Here is a 21776-nt window from a genome sequence, read left to right as displayed (position 1 = left end):
AACTCGGAACAGCTGATTCAAATTCAGCGCCGTTCTGAGACACGGTCGAGGGGAGGAGCCAACAGCACAGCAGAACAACGCAGTTAAACGAGGCATTCTTCCCAGCGACGGCGAGTGGAAGCGACAGCGAGTGGGAGAAGTACAGGCGTGGAAAAGTACAGAGCAGTTTAGAAGCAGTTTGAAAGCAGGTTGACGGCTGCAGAAGAAACTAAACTTCAAAAGAAAAACCCTCAACATGGTCTTTAAGCCAGTAATCTGCGACGCCTGCTTGATGTGGGAAATCTGAGAAAACCCAGCGGAGCTAAACCAAGTATGTGTAAAGTGCCGCGCGATCCAGGATTTGCATAAACTAGTAAGTATGCTAGAAATGGAGCTGGAAGAAGTGAGACAGCAACAGGATCTTGAGGAACTGGCACACCCACAATTCATGGAAGTCTGCATCACCCCTAACAGACTGAAAGCCACCAGGGAGATAGAAGGTCAGAACAGCTGGGTTCAGGGAGGCAGAAGCAGGGAAAAAAAGAAACTTCGTCAAACACAACCACCAGAAATCAAAACAACCAACAGATTTGAGTCACTTCAGAATTTTGACGAGCAGAACCAACAACAAGAGAATGAAAGGAACAACATCCAGGACCCCATTGACAGTGGTGACCAGACAGCAAAAAGAGGGGAGGTCATGATTGTTGGGGACTCCATATTGAGAAACACAGCAAGTTCAATTCGCAGTTTGGACCCCCTTACTACAACAGTGTGCTGCCTTCTGGGAGCCTCGGTCAAGCACATCACTGAGAACGTGGACAGGCTCCTAGAACGAACAGGAGACGACCCGGTAGTAGTCGTCCACATCGGTACAAACAACATTGGAAGAGACAGACCAAAATCCCTGCAAAACAAATTCAGAGAGCTAGGAAGGAAATTAAAAGAGAAAACCAAAACTGTGGTATTTTCTGGTATACTACCGGCACCTTGCAAAGGACCATATGGACAGCTGGAAATAATTAATCAAAACGCATGGCTGAAGACGTGGTGCACACGGGAAGGCTTCACCTATCTTGATCATTGGACCACATTCTACAACGAGGACTATCTGTATAGACGGGACGGACTGCATTTAAATAACAAGGGAACTAGTCTACTTGGAGAAAAGATCCTCGAGCAGGTTCAGAAGCATTTAAACTAGAAAGGAAGGGGGGAGAAATCAACAAAAAAAAACAGAAGGGAGACCGCATCAAAACAAGAACAACAACTCAGGTAAGACAACCATTAAATGTATTTATCTAAATGCTAGAAGTATCAGAAACAAAATTCTAGAACTTGAAGCTACTGCACTAACAGGTAACTATGATGTGATAGGTGTTACAGAAACGTGGTTGTCTGAGAGTGATGGGGACGAATATAATATTTGTGGGTATACACTGTATAGGAAAGACAGGCAGGACAGAAGAGGAGGAGAGGTAGCGCTATACATAAGAAACAGTCTTGAAGCCCAGGGGTTAAACCTGGACAAAGAAAATAAAACAGAATCAATATGGGTCAGAATAATGGACAAAAATTCAAAGGGCATAATAATAGGAGCATGCTATAGACCACCAGATTCAGAAGGTGAGCAAAATCATCTGTTCTACAATGACATTAGAAATGCATGTAGCAAAGGAGAAGCCATACTAATGGGGGATTTCAACTTCCCCCATATAAAATGGGAAAACCCGGTGGGTAGCGCGAAGGATGAAATTGAAATGGTGGAAATGACAAATGACTGCTTCCTAACACAATTTGTCAAGGCACCGACTAGAGGGGAGGCATGCCTTGATTTAGTCTTTTCAAATAACGAAGATAGAATAACTAAAACAGAGGTCAGAGAACCACTGGCAAACTCAGACCACAACATGGTCTCATTTGAAGTGTTTTTTAAAACCCCAAAAGTAATGACTAAAGCTAAGGTTTACAATTTTAGAAAAGCAAACTATGAAGGTATGAAACAGAGTCTAACAGAAGTAGATTGGAGTAAAATAGAGAAAACACCCACAGAAGAAGGATGGTTGTTCTTCAAAAATGTAGTACTAGAGGCGCAAAACAATTACATCCCTAAAGTAGACAAATCTAAATGTAAAACTAAATTGCCAAAATGGTTTAATAGATCAATTAAAAAAAATATTCAGCGAAAAAAGGCACTTTACAGAGCATTAAAAAAGGACCAAAAAGAAAGTACGCAGAAAGAGTACACAGAACTGCAAACGCAAGTCAAAAAGGAAGTTAGAAAGGCCAAGAGAGAAATAGAAATGAACATTGCTAAGGGAGCTAAAACCAATTCCAAAATGTTTTTCCAATATTACAACAGCAAGCGAACATTCAAAGAGGAGATTAAATGTTTAAGAGATACAAATGGCAAAATCGTAGATGAAGAAAAAAAAATAGCAAATATGTTAAATGATTACTTTTCACAAGTTTTTACAAAGGAAGATACTGACAACATGCCCCACATGTCATCCAGTTCCTGTCCAGTTTTAAATAACTTTAGCATAACTGAGGCAGAAGTGTTAAAGGGACTAGGAGCTCTTAAAATAAACAAATCCCCTGGGCCGGATGAGATCCTCCCAGTAGTACTCAAAGAAATGAAAGAAGTAATTTACAAACCGCTAACCAAGATCATGCAGCAGTCTCTTGACACAGGGGTGGTACCGACAGACTGGAAAATTGCAAACGTAATACCGATCCACAAAAAGGGAAACAAAACTGAACCAGGTAACTACAGACCAGTAAGCCTGACTTCTATTATATGCAAACTTATGGAAACTATAATAAGATCCAAAATGGAAAATTACCTATATGGTAACAGGGTCCTGGGAGACAGTCAACATGGTTTTAGGAAAGGGAGATCTTGTCTAACTAACTTGCTTGATTTTTTTGAGGATGCAACATCGATAATGGATAATTGCAAAGCATATGACATGGTTTATTTAGATTTCCAGAAAGCTTTTGACAAAGTCCCGCACAAAAGATTAATTCTCAAACTGAACGCAGTTGGGATTCAAGGAAACACATGTACATGGATTAGGGAGTGGTTAACATGTAGAAAACAGAAAGTACTTATTAGAGGAAAAACCTCAGAATGGAGTGTGGTAACCAGCGGTGTACCACAGGGATCAGTATTAGGTCCTCTGCTATTCCTAATCTACATTAATGATTTAGATTCTGGTATAGTAAGCAAACTTGTTAAATTTGCAGACGACACAAAAAGTAGGAGGAGTGGCAAACACTGTTGCAGCAGCAAAGGTCATTCAAAATGATCTAGACAAGATTCAGAACTGGGCAGACACATGGCAAATGACATTTAATAGAGAAAAGTGTAAGGTACTGCATGCAGGAAATAAAAATGTACATTATAAATATCATATGGAAGATACTGAAATTGGAGAAGGAATCTATGAAAAAGACCTAGGAGTTTTTGTTGACTCAGAAATGTCTTCATCTAGACAATGTGGGGAAGCTATAAAAAAGGCTAACAAAATGCTTGGATACATTGTGAAAAGTGTTGAATTTAAATCAAGGGAAGTAATGTTAAAACTGTACAATGCACTAGTAAGACCTCATCTTGAATATTGTGTTCAGTTCTGGTCACCTCGCTATAAAAAAGATATTGCTGCTCTAGAAAGAGTGCAAAGAAGAGCGACCAGAATTATTCCGGGCTTGAAAGGCATGTCATATGCAGACAGGCTAAAAGAATTTAATCTGTTCAGTCTTGAACAAAGAAGACTACGTGGCGACCTAATTCAAGCATTCAAAATTCTAAAAGGTATTGACAGTGTCGACCCAAGGAACTTTTTCAGCCTGAAAAAAGAAACAAGGACCAGGGGTCACAAATGGAGATTAGACAAAGGGGCATTGAGAACAGAAAATAGGAGGCACTTTTTTACACAGAGAATTGCGAGGGTCTGGAATCAACTCCCCAGTAATGTTATTGAAGCTGACACCCTGGGATCCTTCAAGAAGCTGCTTGATGAGATTTTGGGATCAATAAGCTACTAACAACCAAACGAGCAAGATGGGCCGAATGGCCTCCTCTCGTTTGTAAACTTTCTTATGTTCTAGTGTAACTCTAAAACTGAATCCACAGCATGGATTGACTTAGAAATATGAGATACTATAGCTAGGAATAACTGCTTTAATTAATCACAGCCAGTCCATTTATTTTGTAAATGAGGAGAGTTGGACAGTCTCTCATTGATGTGGTGGTTTTCAGTCTTTGAGGCTATGTAGGAAATTAAGCTGAGTGACCTAGTTTACAAATGATTCAGTGGGTCAAGGGTCACACAACACCAAGATAAAGATCCAGCTGATCGCTGCAGGAAAGACCATTCTTGTGGATGTGAGCGGGTGAGACTGTGTCCAATTTCAATATATAGGAGCTTGTTTGCTTCACTTGCTGGATGGATTTTGGAGTGTTTTGTGACTTGAGACTGGGTTCAACAAATATATCACAGCAGCCTTTTTTTTTTTTTTTTTACACGCAAGTGGAAATGTGGCATTGGTTTGACAAACAACAAGCTTAACCTGAGCCATTCTCTCTTCCAAATGACTGCTGACACAAACAGCTACCAAGCAGGAGTGTTTTATTTTTAGACATCCTGTGATTCAGCCTGCAGCCCTGACCTCTGAACCGTGTTAGAAATGAGGTTTGCTTTCAGAAGCTTTAAGATGGAAGAGTTTAACAAAGGGCTAGAGCCAGCGTGCTGCCTTCTCTTTGTCTACATGCAGGCATGCCGTCACTTACCCAACAACCTCTCTGCCTTTGGTGCTTGGATTTTTAAAGATTAGGTTCATTCAAATATAGGTTTAGTAACCTGGAAACAGAGAAAGAATATGTTTAATGATTTTACACATTATCAAAATATATTTAAATATATTAGGTTTACTTAAAGAGTAAGTAGCGGGTTCTGAAAAATATGGTGTTATACGTCCCCACTATTTTAAATGATGTACCTGTCATCTGTCTTCTTATTGTTAAGATCCTGACATCTTTTTACACTTAAAAGTTTAAAGTCTGTTTCAGGCTCTTTTCAAATGTCTGCTCCAGTGCACTTGGTTTTGAGCTCTGTCCTGTAAATCGCTGCAGGAAGAGTAATTATAAATAAATAACGAAAGTGCTGTAGATTTTTGGTTCCTTACCACATCAATTGTTACTGCTGTGTTAATTGTTTGACAATGTGGGCAGTAATCCTTACACTATCAATGTACTAGTGCGGACATTTTGAAAAGAGCTTTGAAAGGCAAACAACATTGTTGTTACGCTGGTATATTATTTTCGGAAACCGTGGGATATGAATCCTTAAACTCTTCCAGTACTCATTTTAAATGCATCTAAAAATTTAAACACCATAAGGTTTATATTAATGTATTTATTAATATACTAATATATATATATATATATATAGATATATATATATGATATATGATATATATATATATATATTATATATACACACACACACACACACACACACATTTTGTTATTAGATCTCCAATATCATCTGAACAATTGTATTTGACTATTCCCCCCCATTTGTTTCTCCAAGCCATCTGAAATTGTATTTGATTAGGGTGTTTTTTTTTTTGTTTTTTTTTGTAACTCTTCCAATATTGTAAAAATCTTGTGAAGATAGAGAATTAGTTTCATGGGAACTTCATTTGTTTACACAGACAAACCCATGTATAGTAAAGCTATGGATAATGAAACTCAGGGTACCTGCCTGTCTTTAAATTTGCCTCTGCCACTGTTCTGTGCACAGTGTGTGTAATGTGTTTTTCCTTTGTCTGTTGTCTGGGCTCTCAGCTGTCATTTCCCTGCAGCAGCAGCACAGGTAGCACAAGCGTGTCAAGAGCCCTTCTGTCTGTGTGTCACCTAAGACCCATCCCCCAGATCATTCCAGGCACATTAACATCTGCCACTGCGTCTGTGCTGCCCATCGCCCCTGCACTGTCACACCTCAGAGCCGGCCACAAACATATTCTTAGTGAAGCTCGACTCCTGTGAAAACCCTGTCCTCGCATTGGGCCTATTCTAATCATTCTGGGGGACTTTAGCAACATAACTGAATATGAATTTGCGGGGGGAAAGGATTCCTTTTGGAAAAACACATCTGTAATGAAACCTGAATTAAGCAGCAGTCCCCAAATTGACTGTAGACTGTAACTGCTCAAGATAGATGGCTGCTTATTTGAGGTGCCTATTAAGAGCAACCTATTACAAGCAACCTCACGGTTTTACACAACAAAACTTAGAGAGCATGTCAATGACAAAACATTCTAAACGTTTAAACCACAACATGTTCTATATCAGCTTTTCATCTATTTTTTATTTTGATTGAATGAGTCCTAATATGTTTCTCAGTGTTAGTGGCTCCCTCTCGCTTTGCTTGTGTACCTGACAGCAAAGAATGTGTGATTAGAGATATTATAAAAACACTAATAATATACTTGATTAGAGATAACCTCACTTATAAAAAACATGTTCTAAACGTTTTATAAAACCAACAACAGGTTTTCTATGATCAGCTTTTCATCGTATTCTTTTATTTGGGATTTGAACCGTGAGGTGTCCTAATATGTTGTCTCAGTGGTTAGTGGCTCCCTTCTTCGCATTGCTTGTGTACCTGACAAGACAAAGGGACTTGTGGAATTAGAGATATTAAAAAAATCACAATAATATCCTTGATTAGAAAGATACCCTTCAGCTTATGGAAAAAAAAAACTAATAATTAATGAATATAAATAATAAGGACACCGTGTATACAAATGTTTTATTTTTTTTCCGGTAAGTAAGGGTTATGTCCTAATGGCTTATGGCTCAAAAGTATAGAAAACGGCTATTTCCCACAAACTTTGCTTTTGTGACCAGGACAGTGATATTACGATTATACTGTTTTACAGTATAATCGGAAAGTCTCGGCAAAAACTAGTCAAGACTTTCTAAATACTTTTGTAGTGAAACTTTTTTGTATTAATTTAAGTATAAAAAACATGTTTAAAATTTGATTTGCATATGTTTGTTTTTTTTACTGAACCCTTTATGTGAACTAAAAGACACATTTGCCCGTTTTCCCATTGGAAATAGTGATATTTTGAAATATCACTGTCCTGGTCACAAAAGCAAAGTTTGTGGGGAATAATAGCCATTTTCTATACTTTTGTGGCATAAGCAATTAGGAAATAACACTTACTACTATTGAGGGGTTCTGGTGAAGATTGAGAGGTGATATACCATGGATCTCCGGTGTAGGAGGGGACATGAAAAATAAATTTTTGCAATATGGGTTGCTATGTTCTGTAGTGCAAGGAACCTGCCCTGATTTCTTTTTGCAGTTACTCCACAAAGGGAACCCATTGAACACAGAGGGCCCATGCCCTGCATTGTTTATGTCTTTATTCGCAGACTGATTCTTTTTCAGTTACTCACAAAGAACCATTGTGTGTTCTGTTCATACAGTACCACGCATCATTGAAAATTTTCTTATGAAGTCATTTATTCTTGTTTTACATATTAAACATTGCTGGTTCTGTGGGGAGTTTTGAATTCAAGGCTGGGTCAAGCTGTTATTGGCATGTCACACTGCTTCAAGTTGGCCATTGAAATATGAAAAATAAATACACTTTGGAAACACACGTACCATGATTTCCATAAAATCTGTATTGTTTTCTGAGCTAAAGAGAGCTTGGCAATGCCATTTATAATGCCAGGTTTCGAGGAGGGGGAGGGGGGCAGGGGGAGTTGTGTCCCTACATGTTAAAAACAACCTTTAGGAAGCGTAAAAAACAGAAGCGCACACAGGGCTTGCTTTCTGAAAAATGTCAATTAAACTATGGAAGACTGTAGCAAACAGACGTCAAACTAAAACATTTTAAAACAGACGCCTTTGGATTACTTGAATAACTTCAGTAACATGAATGCAAGATAGGAAACTTTCTACTGCTGTTGTCTCTGCAGGGTTGGGTCTCTATTGATACAGAGAAAAATTCATTCCTACAACGAGTGATGCAAGCATACTGTGGTAAAACAAAGTCTAGTATGCTTTCAACATCACACCTGTCACAGGAATAAACATCAAGACATGTACATGCACACACAACTCACAAAAGAAAATCTCACACCTACACTGAAATAGCAGAGGCATTCCTTTCACGTCTCTGGACTTTCAGTAAACTGCAAATTCCAGAAAGGTGTGACCCTTGGTGTCTGTCACTGTTTGGTTTTATTATGACGACATCATAAACGTTTCTTGTGTTCTCGGGAAACATGTAAAAAGTTACATAAGTACAAAGAGAAAGGGAACGTTGTATATCCCCACAATCTGATACTACCAGTAATTGATACTAAATCATTTGAATACCAAGTGTCATCACAATGTAATAAACAGGTGTCCTGATATGCAACAATGTAAAATGTGACACAGTAGAATATGGCACAATCGCCACATTACCTGAGGGGATAATAAGAGAGCTACACTAATGGAATCTAAACAAACAACTCCTTACAGTTTGATTTAAAGAAGGGGCTTCTCTGCTAAATCCATGTATTGTAGTAGCTACAGTGATCAAGAATTATAGCAATTTATCTTGAATAAAAAGCTTGGCTATTGTTCATTGTGGGACCTTTTATTTCTGGTGCATTGCCTTTGCAGATAATATAGCAATAGATTGCAAGCTTAATATAATTTACCTGAAGTTCGTGCACTTACAGGTTGTGATGCATCCTCCTCGTTCCCTGAGTTATTCAAGGCAGACATGAACTATTTGATAAAGACAAATTTATAGAAACATTACCCCCAACCAAAGAAATTCTGGAAATGCGTTTCCACAAGGAAATCACCAGTCTGGCTCCTGCTAATGTACCATGAATGAAAATGTACCTTCAGCATCTAGAGGCTGGTCAGAACTAGGGACGCACTGATAATCAGTAGCACCGAAAAAAAAAAACAATCGGCGATCGTCAACTTTGTTATTTTAGCTGAATGTTGTTTTAGAATTGAATGCTTTGGTCAGGAGCACTTACTATATTAATGATGCGAGAAATGCTGTGTAATGTACGATCCTCCTGCAGTAAATATGTCTCAGAAGTGTTTGTTTGATTGTTTTTTAATATCTGAAGACGACAACAATAGGATACAGAGTTGTGTGGAGCAGAACAGACTTGATGCTGCATTAAATCCAACGATGAACAGCGAGTAGAATATTATTCTGATGCTTTTTAAAAAAAAAAAGCTCTCTGAATATTTTCCACATCCGAACAGCAAAACAAGTCCTCTTAGTTAGTTAGCGCAGACTGCCAGGTTGCTACATTATTGTTGTTATTATTATTACACAATGTACTTCAAAATGGCCTTTTGTGATTTGTGTGCATTGCATAGACTATTTTTTTTTTCTACTGTACAGTATAGAAGTCATAATACAATGTTTGACAGCAAGTGGCTATAAAAGTTAATGTCACATTATATATTTTTTTCTATAGAAGTATTTTTACTAGTACAAATGCAAAATTTTATTTTTGTGTGACTGTGTTATAAAACAAATGTATAACTTGCTGTCAATTCACTGACAATAGCTTACCTGCACTGATCTATTATTATCGGTATCATATCAGCATCAGCCGATATAGGTAGATAACCATCGGCTAACAGAATCGGCCAAGAAAATCTTTATCGGTGCACCCCTAGTCAGAAGGTACCACCAGCCTGGACATATTACAGATTGGAAGCCTGTAGACAGCAGCCACTGATGCATGCACAGAGGCATGTGGCTGTAAGACAGAGTGCTTAGTAAAAATGTAGTTTCTCAGGACATATGTTGGACAGGCTGCAGACGGTGAGTTTGCTCAAGGCAAATTAACTTATTTAGAAACTGTTTCCTGAACTTTTAAAACGATGTGTTTCTCTTGTTAAAAGAATGCTGTAAAATATAGAATCTATCATCTCATGTTTGGAATAGCAAGATTTTCTGCTAACTCTGAATCCTGTAACACAAACTCATTGATGTTCTAGTTAATCTCTGTACTACCACATGGTGCAAGAGAAACTGAAACACGAATTCCATTACATTTAGTTGTAAAATATCTGCATGATAAGGGCAAAGTTACAAAAACACTGTCCCCCATTTCAGGATATGCAAAAGTATGGCACCAGACCAAGGGGCACAGGTGAAAATCAATCCCCATCTGTGGCTGGAGGCTGGTCACATACTAAACAATGCTGCAGTCCTACCCAGCGTCTAAGACTTCTGTAGAGGGGCGCTCGTTAAACCCCCAATTGGCCGAGACTTCACGCTGCCTTGGACCTGAGATAAGAACAAAGCATAGAGGTTAGTATAGGACTCGAGATGAGTAGCCACATCCCGAACAGAGACAGAGTATAGAACAGCCTTGAGTGAGGCAAGATAAGTGCAGGAGCTGCGAAAGAACAGTGTGTGGCCAGGGGTCTGCTATGACTCGCATGGTGAGAACCCCCCTGAAGGTCAAGGGAGGCTGAAGCCTGCCCTGATGTCGGGGAAGTGATGATCACTTGCCCCCCAAAAGGATGGACCCCCAGCTCCTCACCAAATCTCCCACACCGTGAGACAAACAAAAGACAGCACATGCCAGTGCATAACATAAACAAAAGACTAGAAGGACAAACGGGACAAACAGGAGGATGGTTAGTAAATTTAGTAGGATATGACTGTGTGTATACCTGCTGCTCAGTGGAGAGGAAAAAACCCCTGAAGCTAATTAGGGGAAAACATCTAGTGGCCCCGACAGACAGGTAGCCCCCACTTCAGGCATACTAGCAATTTTGTAATGGGCTGCGACTATTTCGGAGGGAGATGAATGAACATAAGAATCCACTGCAGAACAGAACCAGCGCCCCATGGTCTTGATCAGGCTCTGATTGATGCTGGCCCTTGCAGCAGAGGTGGCTGCACCGATACGGAATGAATGGGGTGAATAAAGTTGAGGAGGGAGGCCTACTCTGGATAGGAGGATGGAGAGGTGGGTTGAGAACCAGAGACGAGTGACGATAGATTGGGAAGAATTGATGAATAGAGGGTCCGGGGGGGGGGGGGGGGGGGCAGGGTTTCCTGCAGTGAGAGATATCTTGACATTGCTGAAAAAGGGCAGATAGCACACTTGGTCCTTGAAAGCTGAATGAACTGACCATGCCAGAGTTGGTCTGTCTTTGAAGTGCGCAGCCGAATAAGGAAATAGGAGTTGGAAATAGAAGAGAGGTCACATAAACGAATACCCACCGAGGGGAAGCATGAAGCTGAGGGAACTGTGAATTCGGAGCTTCTGAGAAAGCCGGAGAAAGCTGTGAGGCAGATGATCTCCGTGTGTGTGTGTGTGTGTGTATATATATATAAAGCAGAGTAACGGTACCTCTACCGGTCAGGATTCAAAACGAACATAGACAGCAAAGGTGCAAGTGATCAGGGCTTAAATAGAAAATAGGGACTAATTGACAGCCCCCTGCTGCATGCCTCCTGAACTACGCAAGCTAACATTTAGTAAAACTGGTAACCAGTATTATATTAAGCTGGAATACACCTGCACTCAGTTGTTGTGCTGGGGCTGGAGCAGTTGCTGCCTGTTTTACCTGCTCAGACTACATGCTTACAGAATGTCTTGGTATGACTGAATAGATACAGGAATTGTCAGCTCTTAAAATATGCAAATAAGTGGGATTCATATAATATGACCCCCAGCAATATGCAATTGTGACCTCCAAGACCGGTACAGCAGTAGAATATAAGAAAGTTTACAAACGAGAGGAGGCCATTCGGCCCATCTTGCTCGTTTGGCTGTTAGTAGCTTATTGATCCCAGAATCTCATCAGGCAGCTTCTTGAAGGATCCCAGGGTGTCAGCTTCAACAACATTACTGGGGAGTTGATTCCAGACCCTCACGATACTCTGTGTAAAAAAAAAAGTGCCTCCTATTTTCTGTGTTTTTCAGGTCGAAAAAGCCCTTTGGGTCGACATTGTCAATACCTTTTAGAATTTTGAATGCTTGAATTAGGTCGTCGCGTAGTCTTCTATGTTCAAGACTGAACAGATTCAATTCTTTTAGCCTGTCTGCATATGACATGCCTTTTAAACCCAGAACTGAACACAATAAGATGAGGTCTTACTAATGCATTGTACAGTTTTAACATTACTTCCCTTGATTTAAGTTCAACACTTTTCACAATGTATCTGAGCATCTTGTTGGCCTTTTTTATTGCTTCCCCACATTGTCTAGATTAAGACATTTCTGAGTCAACAAAAACTCCTAGGTCTTTTTCGTAGATTCCTTCTCCAATTTCAGTATCTGATATTTATAATGCACATTTTTATTTCCTGTGTGTAGTACCTTACACTTTTCTCTATTAAATGTCATTTGCCATGTGTTTGCCCAGTTCTGAATCTTGTCTAGATCATTTTGAATGACCTTTGCTGCTGCAACAGTGTTTGCCACTCCTCCTATTTTTGTGTCGTCTGCAAATTTAACAAGTTTGCTTACTATACTAGAATCTAAATCATTAATGTAGATTAGGAATAGCAGAGGACCTAATACTGATCCTTGCGGTACTCCACTGGTTACCACACTCCATTCTGAGGTTTTTCCTCTAATCAGTACTTTCTCTTTTCTACATGTTAACCACTCCCTAAACTATGTACATGTGTTTCCTTTAATCCCTACTGCGTTCAGTTTGAGAATTAATCTTTTGTGCGGGACTTTGTCAAAAGCTTTCTGGAAATCTAAATAAACCATGTCATATGCTTTGCAATTATCCATTACTGATGTTGCATTCAGACAAGCTAGGTGCTTACTACTCCAAATGAATTTAATTGTACTCGCTGCTTGTTGTATTAAACCTCATACAGGCTAGAAACACACAGCCGTGAGAAAGCATGCTGGTACTTTGACCTCTGTAACCCACATTCTGAACTCATTGCGGCTGAGTTCTGGTTTTTCACACTGGCGTTTTCTGTTTCCGTTCTCTGAGATTTAATAAGCACCCTCCTCTCTCTGTGGGGTTTACATCCCATACAGGCACAGGGAAGAGGAGGGGCTCACAGCATCGTGGTTAATCCCAGCTCTCTCTGCTTACTCGTTCCGTTTGAAGGTTTCCATGGTGACTCATAGCTAGTACAAATTGGAAAGGTAGGCTGCAGGCAGAAGCACTTGTAAGTCAAGCGTCTCCATGTTATGAAATATGAATACTGGGATACATGCTGTGTGCCTGTACAGTGGATTGAGTCTTTGTGTATTTATCATGTACAATGTGAAATATGAATTATATTAAAAACAAATATTAATTAAAACACAAATATATTGAAAACAAAAACTAAAATATATAAGGAAACAAAAAATAAAAATGTTCAAAGAACAAAAAAAAATCACAAAGCATCTTGCTTCTTTGTTAGTCAGTCTGTGTTGCATGTAGTCATTTTTAAATGTGTGTTTTGTTTTGTGGATTGAGTCAGGATTGGAATCCCCTGGTACTAATTTAATTTGGGACACCTGCCTCTAATTAGATAGGCAGGCATTTAAAGAATTAGATATAGGCATGGCAATTGTAAGAGGGCTGTATTTATTATAGATATATATATATATATATATATATATATATATATATATATATATATATATATATATATATATATATATATATATATATATATATATATATATATATATAGATATATATATATATATATATATATAATATATAATATATATATATATATATATATATATATATATTATATATATAATAGATGAAGGCTATATTTACACCCTGAGCCATTGTAAAAAAATAGCATTATACCACAGTAGTCACTACCATCACTACTGTGGTATTATGTGGCATAATACCACAGTAGTGATGCCAACAAGTGATAATTCCTCTAGAGGAAAATATACTTGAACTTTGAACCATTCCACTTCTGAGACCATCACTTTCAATTCAAACGTTTTAAGTGGTTTACATGGGAGATATAGTGGTTGGGACTAGTGTTCCATCTATAGACAGTTTTCCGACTTAAATATTTTGGGAACTGTGAAAAAAACAGTTGTGTGTGTTTGGACTGTGTACTGCAGCATCAGTGAATCGAGAGCTGATTTTTGTTAGAAAAAAAAGCTTCTTGCAATTTACAATGCAAAAAATAGGCATTTATTTCACACTGAATTCATGTTTTTATCAACGCTGTGCATTTGATTACTATGATTGGTGTTTGAATCATACTACAATGACCTAGGACAGTGGCATGTATGATGTTACCATATATGCATATCTATGATGGAACAGGCCTTCACATTTCCTTAACAGCTAAAGAGATCATTTGTGTTTATGAAAATCATTCTAACAAGGGTCTTGAATTCATTGTAAATTCATTGTTTCTTTTTAATGCTTGCCAGTTTCCTATACACAAATCTAAGTTTTCAAATTCTATTCCCAAATGCAGAATTTTCTAAGAAGAATTTAAATATTATTTAGATTCTTTAAAAGAAACAAAAAACTGTAGAAGTCTGATTACAATAAAACATTATAATAAGATTTTTTTTGTTTTTCTTTTTTCTTCTTTTGTAGTACTACTATTTCTATATATAATCAGTGGCTCTTCAAAGTATCCCCCCCCCCCCCCTTGGACTTTTCCACATTTGTATTGTGTTACAACATGGAATCAGAATGGATTTTGCCACTGATCAACACAAAAAAAGTCCATAATGTCAAAATGAAAAAAATCTACAAATTGTTCTAAATTAATTACAAATACAAATAAAAAATAATGAATTGCATAGTATTCACCCCCTTGAGTCAATATGTGGTAGAGGCACCACTGGCAGCAATTACAGCCATGAGTCTATTTGCATAAGTCTCTACCAACTTTGCACATCTGGACACTGCAATTTGTGCTCATTCTTCTTTGCAAAATTGCTAAAGCTCCGTCAAGTTGGATGGGGACCTTTGGTGAACAGCAATGTTCAACTCTTTCCACATATTCTCAGTTGGATTGAGGTCCAGGCTTTGACTGGGCCACTCCAGGACATTGACCTTTTTGTTTTTAAGCCACTCCAGTGTGGCTTTGGCTGTATGTTTGGGGTCATTGTCCTGCTGGAAGATGAATCTTCTCCCAAGTCCCAGGTTTCTTGTAGACTTCAACAGGTTTCCGTCTAGGATTTCTCTCTACTTTGCTGCATCCATTTTGCCCTCCATCTTCATGAGCTTTCCAGGCCCTGACGCAGAGAGGCATCCCCATATCATGTTTCATCGTAGGGATGGTGTTCTCAGGATAATGTGTGGTGTTAGGCTTGTGCCAAATATAGTGCTTAGCATTGAGGCCAAAAAGCTCTATTTTGGTCTCATCAGACTATAGAATCTTCTTCCACTTGGTCTCAGAGTCTCCCACATGCCTTCTGGTAAACTGTAGCTGAGATTTGAAGTCAGAGTTTTTTTCAACAATGGCTTTCTTTTTGTCACTCTCCCATAAAGGCCAGTTTTGTGAAGCACCTGGGCTATTGTTGCCATATGCACAGTGTCTCCCAGCTCAACCGTGGAAGACTGCAGTTCCTTTAAAGTTGCCATAGGCCACTTGGTGGCCTCCCTGACTAATGCCCTGCTCGCCCAGATACTCGGTTTTTGAGGACGGCCTATTCTAGACAGATTCACAGTTGTGCCGATTTGCTTTGAATGTTCCTTCGTCTTCATGATGTAGTTTTTGTTAGGAAATGTACTAACCAACTGTGGGACCTCCCAGAGACCAGTGCATTTAACCTGAAATCATGTGAAACACCTTAATTGCACAGAGATGGACTCTCAACTCATTCAACTAATTATGTGCCTTCTAAAGACAATTGGTTGCACCAGAGCTTATTTAGGTGTGTCGTAGCAAAGGGGGTGAATACTTATGCAGTCAATTATTTTCTGTTCTATAGTTGTAATTAATTTAGAACAATTTATAGATTTTATTTTTCACTTTGACATTATGGACTTTTTCTGTTGATCAGTGGCAAAAACTCGAAGTCGAAGGGGGGTGAATACTTTTGAGAGCCACTTTGTGTGTGTGTATATATATATATATATAGTGTTATGATTTAGTTTGTAACTTTGTAACTCTCTTCTGCCTGTAATTGTATATATGTTATACAAGATACAATTTATTAATAATTTGAAGGTATCTGATTATTTCTACGTACTTTTACAAATGTAAAGAAATTCCAAAACTTGGGTTTTGTCATTTTTAGGTTAACTTTTTTCTCCAAGTATAAAATTTATTTTAAAGGCAGTATAATATGAAAATTGCACGTTCCTTTCATTAGCGTATCAACATAATTTTAAAAGGTTTACAAAACTTGAACAGCCTGCTCAACATGTCACTCAAGGTTGTTCTAAAAAATCTGTTTTTGCCTACTTGTTACCTTTTCTCAGCCAATGCAATATCTTCGTTTAGCTGTACCCGAGGAAATGCAGTGAAAACGAAAGCAGCCATATTTAGCTGGAAACAAGGTATTGTCAGCACAGCTAAGATTTTAGTTTCACTTTGAAGGCAGCAGGCGCTTACCCTGATTTTTTATTTTTGCTTGACAGATGCCCTTATGCAGGGTGAGTTACAGATGTAACAAGATTACAATACAGCTAAGAAAAAAGCAATACAGCTTTTTTGTTTGGGGATTTTTTTAGTTTCTGTTTGCTCTTTTTTGTCAAATGAAATGGTTTTTGCAGTTATTGTGCACGGTGTGTTTTTGTAGGTTGTATGCATATGTGCTTTTTATTTGTAGTGTATACGTGCAGCTGTTATAAGCAAAAAATGTTCGCCTTGCTTCACTCGGCACCATACATTTTCAGTCTTGGCTAATTTGCTTTGCTCAAACCCCGGGGAGATATTTGATGTGTTCAGAGTTTTCACTAATTTAAATCATGTTTGTAATGTAGACTGTTTCCTGTGACGTCAGACATTTTGGTACTTGCCTGTCCACCCAAGTTGGAGCCCTCCCAAATTTCCATTCCTAGCTACACCCCTGCCCATAGCTATTAAACACTCCATTTGTTCATTTTATTGTAGTATTTCCAACCCCTCAGTCAAGAATTTATCGACTGCTATTCAATAAATCCATTCATAGCGTGTTGATTTTAAAACAACGATTGAGTACCAATCAATGGCAATTCCCTTCCACATTGAGTGTTTTAAAAGCCAATTGGAAGATGGTATTCCTCTCACATAGTCTGTGACCTCGATACACCAGTATGACAGGAACAATATTAACGAAGAGAGGAAAATAACCTTCCAATTGGCTTTTAAACACTCAGTGTGCAAGTGAAATGCAATTGATTTTACTCAGTTGTAAATGTGAGACAGCTTCTTTTGTTTTGAAATGATCACGTTCTGAATGAGATTCCAATAAAGAACTCCAGTCAAATATGTACTCTAAAAGGTCAATCATTTATTGCCCTATTTTGAGTCCCTCGGGGGAGGGGGACATCTGAAAGGAGCAATCCTAATTTACCTATTCTAATCAGCATGATATTTAACAACTACTGTTGTAACAGAAAAGCAAACCTGTCAATATAAAAATAATCAATAAAACATGTTTGTGCAAACCCCACAAAAGCACCTGATACAAGTCCAGCATGAAAATATCAACCTTATTAATGATTGTTATTATTGTATTCAGTTTGAATGAAAAGGCTGCCCTCTTTATTTATTTGTATTGTGATCCTTGAGCTGAAACAGAGCCGCTTCAATATGTCATCTATAAACAGCTGCTGTGGTTGCAGGGACAGACTGAGTGACCTGACCATTAGTTTGTAAGGGGCTTGTGTGTTCCTGCTTCTAACACTGCCTGTATGTAATGCAAACTAACACAACTGTAAAACAACAATACAGTAAACAGAAACCAAAGGATTATCAAATAGGACATCAAAAAGTTTCAAAATTATCTATTCAAGGAAAAAAATGCATACTGTGGTTCCAAGTGGACTAAAATGGAAGACAAATCCCCCTCCCCGGTTCATTCTGCATTCATTTATTTTGCCAGCATAAGCCGCTCTTCAGTCATCTTTACAGACTCTCCAGCATGGACCAGCTGAAACCAGTACCCCCAGGTGCCTAGTGTAAGCAGTGCTAGTCATTGCTGGCCATTATCATGCAGACTGCCTATTCAGTTTGTGTTTTATTCTTTGTGTGATCACTGACAAAGTCACTAGCCATTACTTCACTTACTTTCTCATAAGTTTTAGGTATGCATTTTGAAGTTATGGCTGTGTATTTACATTGCTTTGTTATTTGTTTAATACAACAGGCCGAGATATCAAGATTGTGCCAGCGGCTCGGAGACCAGTGCTCAGCTCTGACAGTGAAGAAGCCAATCAGTCTCCAGACAACCCAGTGGCCCAAGGCCGGGTAGCTGAACTGCGGAAGAATTTCAACCATTTACAAGTAACCAGTGGAAAAAACACTCTGTCTCACGTGAAGCCACCCCTTCCAGCAAAACCAACCACCTTTCAGTTAATGTCTTCAGCTGGATTCAGGTAATTCCAGAGTGGTAGCGCAAGCAAGGACTTTATGTACTTTAGGTCTGGCTCACAACAGCCAACTGTACAAGGGAACAAATGTGGGTATCTGTGGATTTACTGCATTCACAGAGGAATAATATGCAATAATGAGGGCCAAACACTGTGGGAAAATAGAGGCCAACTGTGGCTTCTTGTCTGTCTTTACTGGGCCGATTTCACAAAGCTTAACCCATCATTTGTTTAAAGAAAGTTTACTTTATGAATAACGTTAACTGTTCTAGACTGTTGCTAGAAGTTTCAAGAGTATTACTTTACATTTGATATCTTCTATGTTGAATGTCATGGTATATTTTTTCAGCAACATTTGGTTACAAATACTATTTCCTATACCGTACAGCTGAATGACAGCTGAGGAATGTTTTTAGTTTCAGTTGATTTGTGGCCCATGATCTGTGAATAAAAATATCAATACAATCTGAATGATGTTGAAAAATACATTGTTGAGCGAAATCTAAAATAAATGATATGTCAGTGGCTGGAAAAGCGTGACTGTAATCCACATTGCTCAGGTGACGTGCTTCTTAAAAACTACACGTTAAAGTGTTGGAAATTGGGGCCATTGTTTTGTTCAGATGTTTTTGTGCTATTGATAATATCATTCACTTCAGATGTTCAGATCTAATTTAAAGCACACAGCAATAAGAGGATGTAATTTCACTTCAGTGTTCCCTTCCAATCTGTGAAGAGACCGGATATGTTGTTGTATTGTAAGCACCCTCCCTGTGTTTCTAAATGCCTGCTTTTATTGCAACCAAAGAGATTGCCGCTTGCGACAGTTTTGATGTGAATGCGCTGGTGGAAGGATTAGCACACCGTTATTATTGAAAGCTGCCTTGTAATAATGGTGGAGGGTCTTTTCTGTTTTGCACTCTCTTTCTGCTCCTGGGAGTAAAGGTCACCTCCTCAGGGAAGTGCCAAATACATTCTGACCACCAAAGAACAGGCCCAGCTTTGAGCAAATTAAACCAGCTGTGCACAGCAGCGGTCACCGTGGAGACAAGAGAGGCAGAAACTAAATACTATATAGCGAGCCCTGAACACAAGGGACAACACAAATCTGATCTGAAATGTGGTAAAGGGACAATACATAAGCACTGTGCAATGCATGCTTCTTAATTACAAATATAGACTGCAGACATGTGCAGGTATGAAAGAAATGAGAAATTTTCAAATACATTTCCTTATATCCTGTTGACATGTATAAGCAACAAAGCGGATTTTTATGGCAGTGAAAAAGGTCTAATTACAAAGTTGCTAACACTAATTTAAAGCACAAAAGTGGCCTTTGTTTTCGCCCATTTTAAGGACATGTAGCTATTAAAGCGATTGAATGTTGATTCTGAACACTTCCAGTGTCTGTTTCTGTAACATTAGGATGTGTACATGTTTTCTTTATTGCCTATTCTAGCTGGCTGCCATTTTGCTATATGATGAATCAGGAAGGGTTCAGCAGAGTTGAAGCAATATTTGAAAACCATGAATTAAAATTGGCAAAACCACACAGACTTGCAAGAAGCCATTTAGAATGTGCAATAAATAAAAATTACACAAAATAATAACATCAGGGGTCAGAATGATTAAAAGCAATATAAAGGTGAGTTTTTTTTTCTTCATTTAAGTCACATCTACAGTGCAAAGCAGCTCAGGTCTAGCTTAATCTGAGCAGCTACTGCATAGAACAATGTATGTGCCCTCTACCTGCCATGTAAATGTGAGGGGTGTTCTGGTGCTCTTATTTTCTCAGTAATTCCCTTTCAGAAAGCTTACGTTGTTTGGCATTGATTAAATGGAATAAAACAGGTTGGTTACACAACACAAAACAAGCAGTCCTTGATCGAGTCACAATCAACACCAGTCTTGCAGTGGATTTAATATAGCACCTGCTGAGATCAACCTGATTAGATTTAACATGTTGTTATTTGTCATACCTTTCATTTATCCTTTTGACATGAAATAGTTCTGATTTCACTTGTTTCCTTAGAATTGTGTCATCTCTGCAGTGAATTGTGGGATTGTAGACCTGGGCAAAATGTAACCTCTGATTAAACCTGACAAGGAAAATCCAGTTTGCCCAGCAGAAGCTCAAGTTAGGACTAGAAAGGTCACATGTACGTGACGAATCAGTGGCATTTGCTAGTTGATATTTTTCATTGTCAGTTTGCGGCATTGGTATAGCAGTAAAAATATCAGCGCCCAGAGTGAAAGGCTTTTAAATCACTCAGTGATTAAGTTATTTGACATTGATTTGGTATTTAGTTGTAAGGTGAGGATGGTAGGTTTTCATGCACATTAATTAATAGATTTGTTTGGTTTGGTTTAAACCTGCTGACACATTTTTTTAAAGGGAATAACTGAGTAGTAAACATGAAAGATATGTAACAGTGCAACACTGACTGTGACCAAGTCTGTCTGTCTGCCAAGTGTCTAGGGTTATAGTACTGCTACAGAGAGCTGGGAAGAGCCAAGTTTAACCCATTTAAGTGTTTGTTTTGCTGCCACACCTGAAAATCTATTAGTGGCCAGGTGTTACACAAAATTAGAACTGGAAATATTTTAAAAGGAAAAAACAAATTGTAAATAATGTTTTTGCTGGTTTTATGTTGTAAATATTTAATTGTGTTCACTGTACACTTTTATAATCTAGAAATGGAAGAATGGGATAGAGTTAGCTAAGGAACTGTACTACCACCACATGCTGTCTTGTTTTGTTACATCTTTTACTTATGCACGCCAGGAACCAAATAAAAATATGTTTGTGCACCATGTGCTTTAAAGAAATTGTTTCTTTTATTTGTCTTAATATTTTGGTGAGAGTCTCATGAGAGGCAAAGGACAAGGCACTGTCAACACCCAAGCGTCATGAGAGCCTGGGTGATAAATTCTTACCTGAACACTCCCTGTCTCATGAGAACCTCTCCTCACAGCTCTGTAAAATCAATCCTGCCCTAAACACTCCCTGCCTCATGAGAGCCTCCACTCACAGATCTGTAAACTTAATCCTGCCCTGAACACTCCCTACCTCATGGGAGCCTCCTGTCACAGCTCTCTAAGCTCAATCCTGCCCTGAACACTGCCTGCCTCGTGAGAGCCTCCCCTCACAGCTCTCTAAGCTCAATCCTGCCCTGAACACTCCCTGCCTCATGGGAGCCTCCTGTCACAGCTCTCTAAGCTCAATCCTGCCCTGAACACTGC

General features: G+C 38.7%; 1 protein-coding gene across 2 annotated transcripts in view; it reads left to right on the top strand.

The window, feature by feature from the left end:
* The window catches only part of LOC121324107 (SH2 domain-containing protein 4A-like), a 59939-nt gene extending 38595 nt beyond the window's left edge, over window positions 1-21344 (top strand). For both annotated transcript variants that reach the window (XM_041265578.1, XM_041265579.1), the window contains exon 6: window positions 18311-21344. In XM_041265578.1, coding sequence (XP_041121512.1) covers window positions 18311-18543 — 233 coding nt within the window. In that variant the 3' untranslated portion in view covers window positions 18544-21344. The remainder of the gene's footprint in view (window positions 1-18310) is intronic.
* Window positions 21345-21776: the final 432 nt, after the last annotated feature.

This window comes from Polyodon spathula, chromosome 12 (assembly GCF_017654505.1).
Source record: "Polyodon spathula isolate WHYD16114869_AA chromosome 12, ASM1765450v1, whole genome shotgun sequence".
NCBI classification, from domain to species: Eukaryota; Metazoa; Chordata; class Actinopteri; order Acipenseriformes; family Polyodontidae; genus Polyodon; species Polyodon spathula.
The sequence above is the reverse complement of the archived record's forward strand: the minus strand, read 5'-3'. Positions and strand labels throughout refer to the sequence as shown.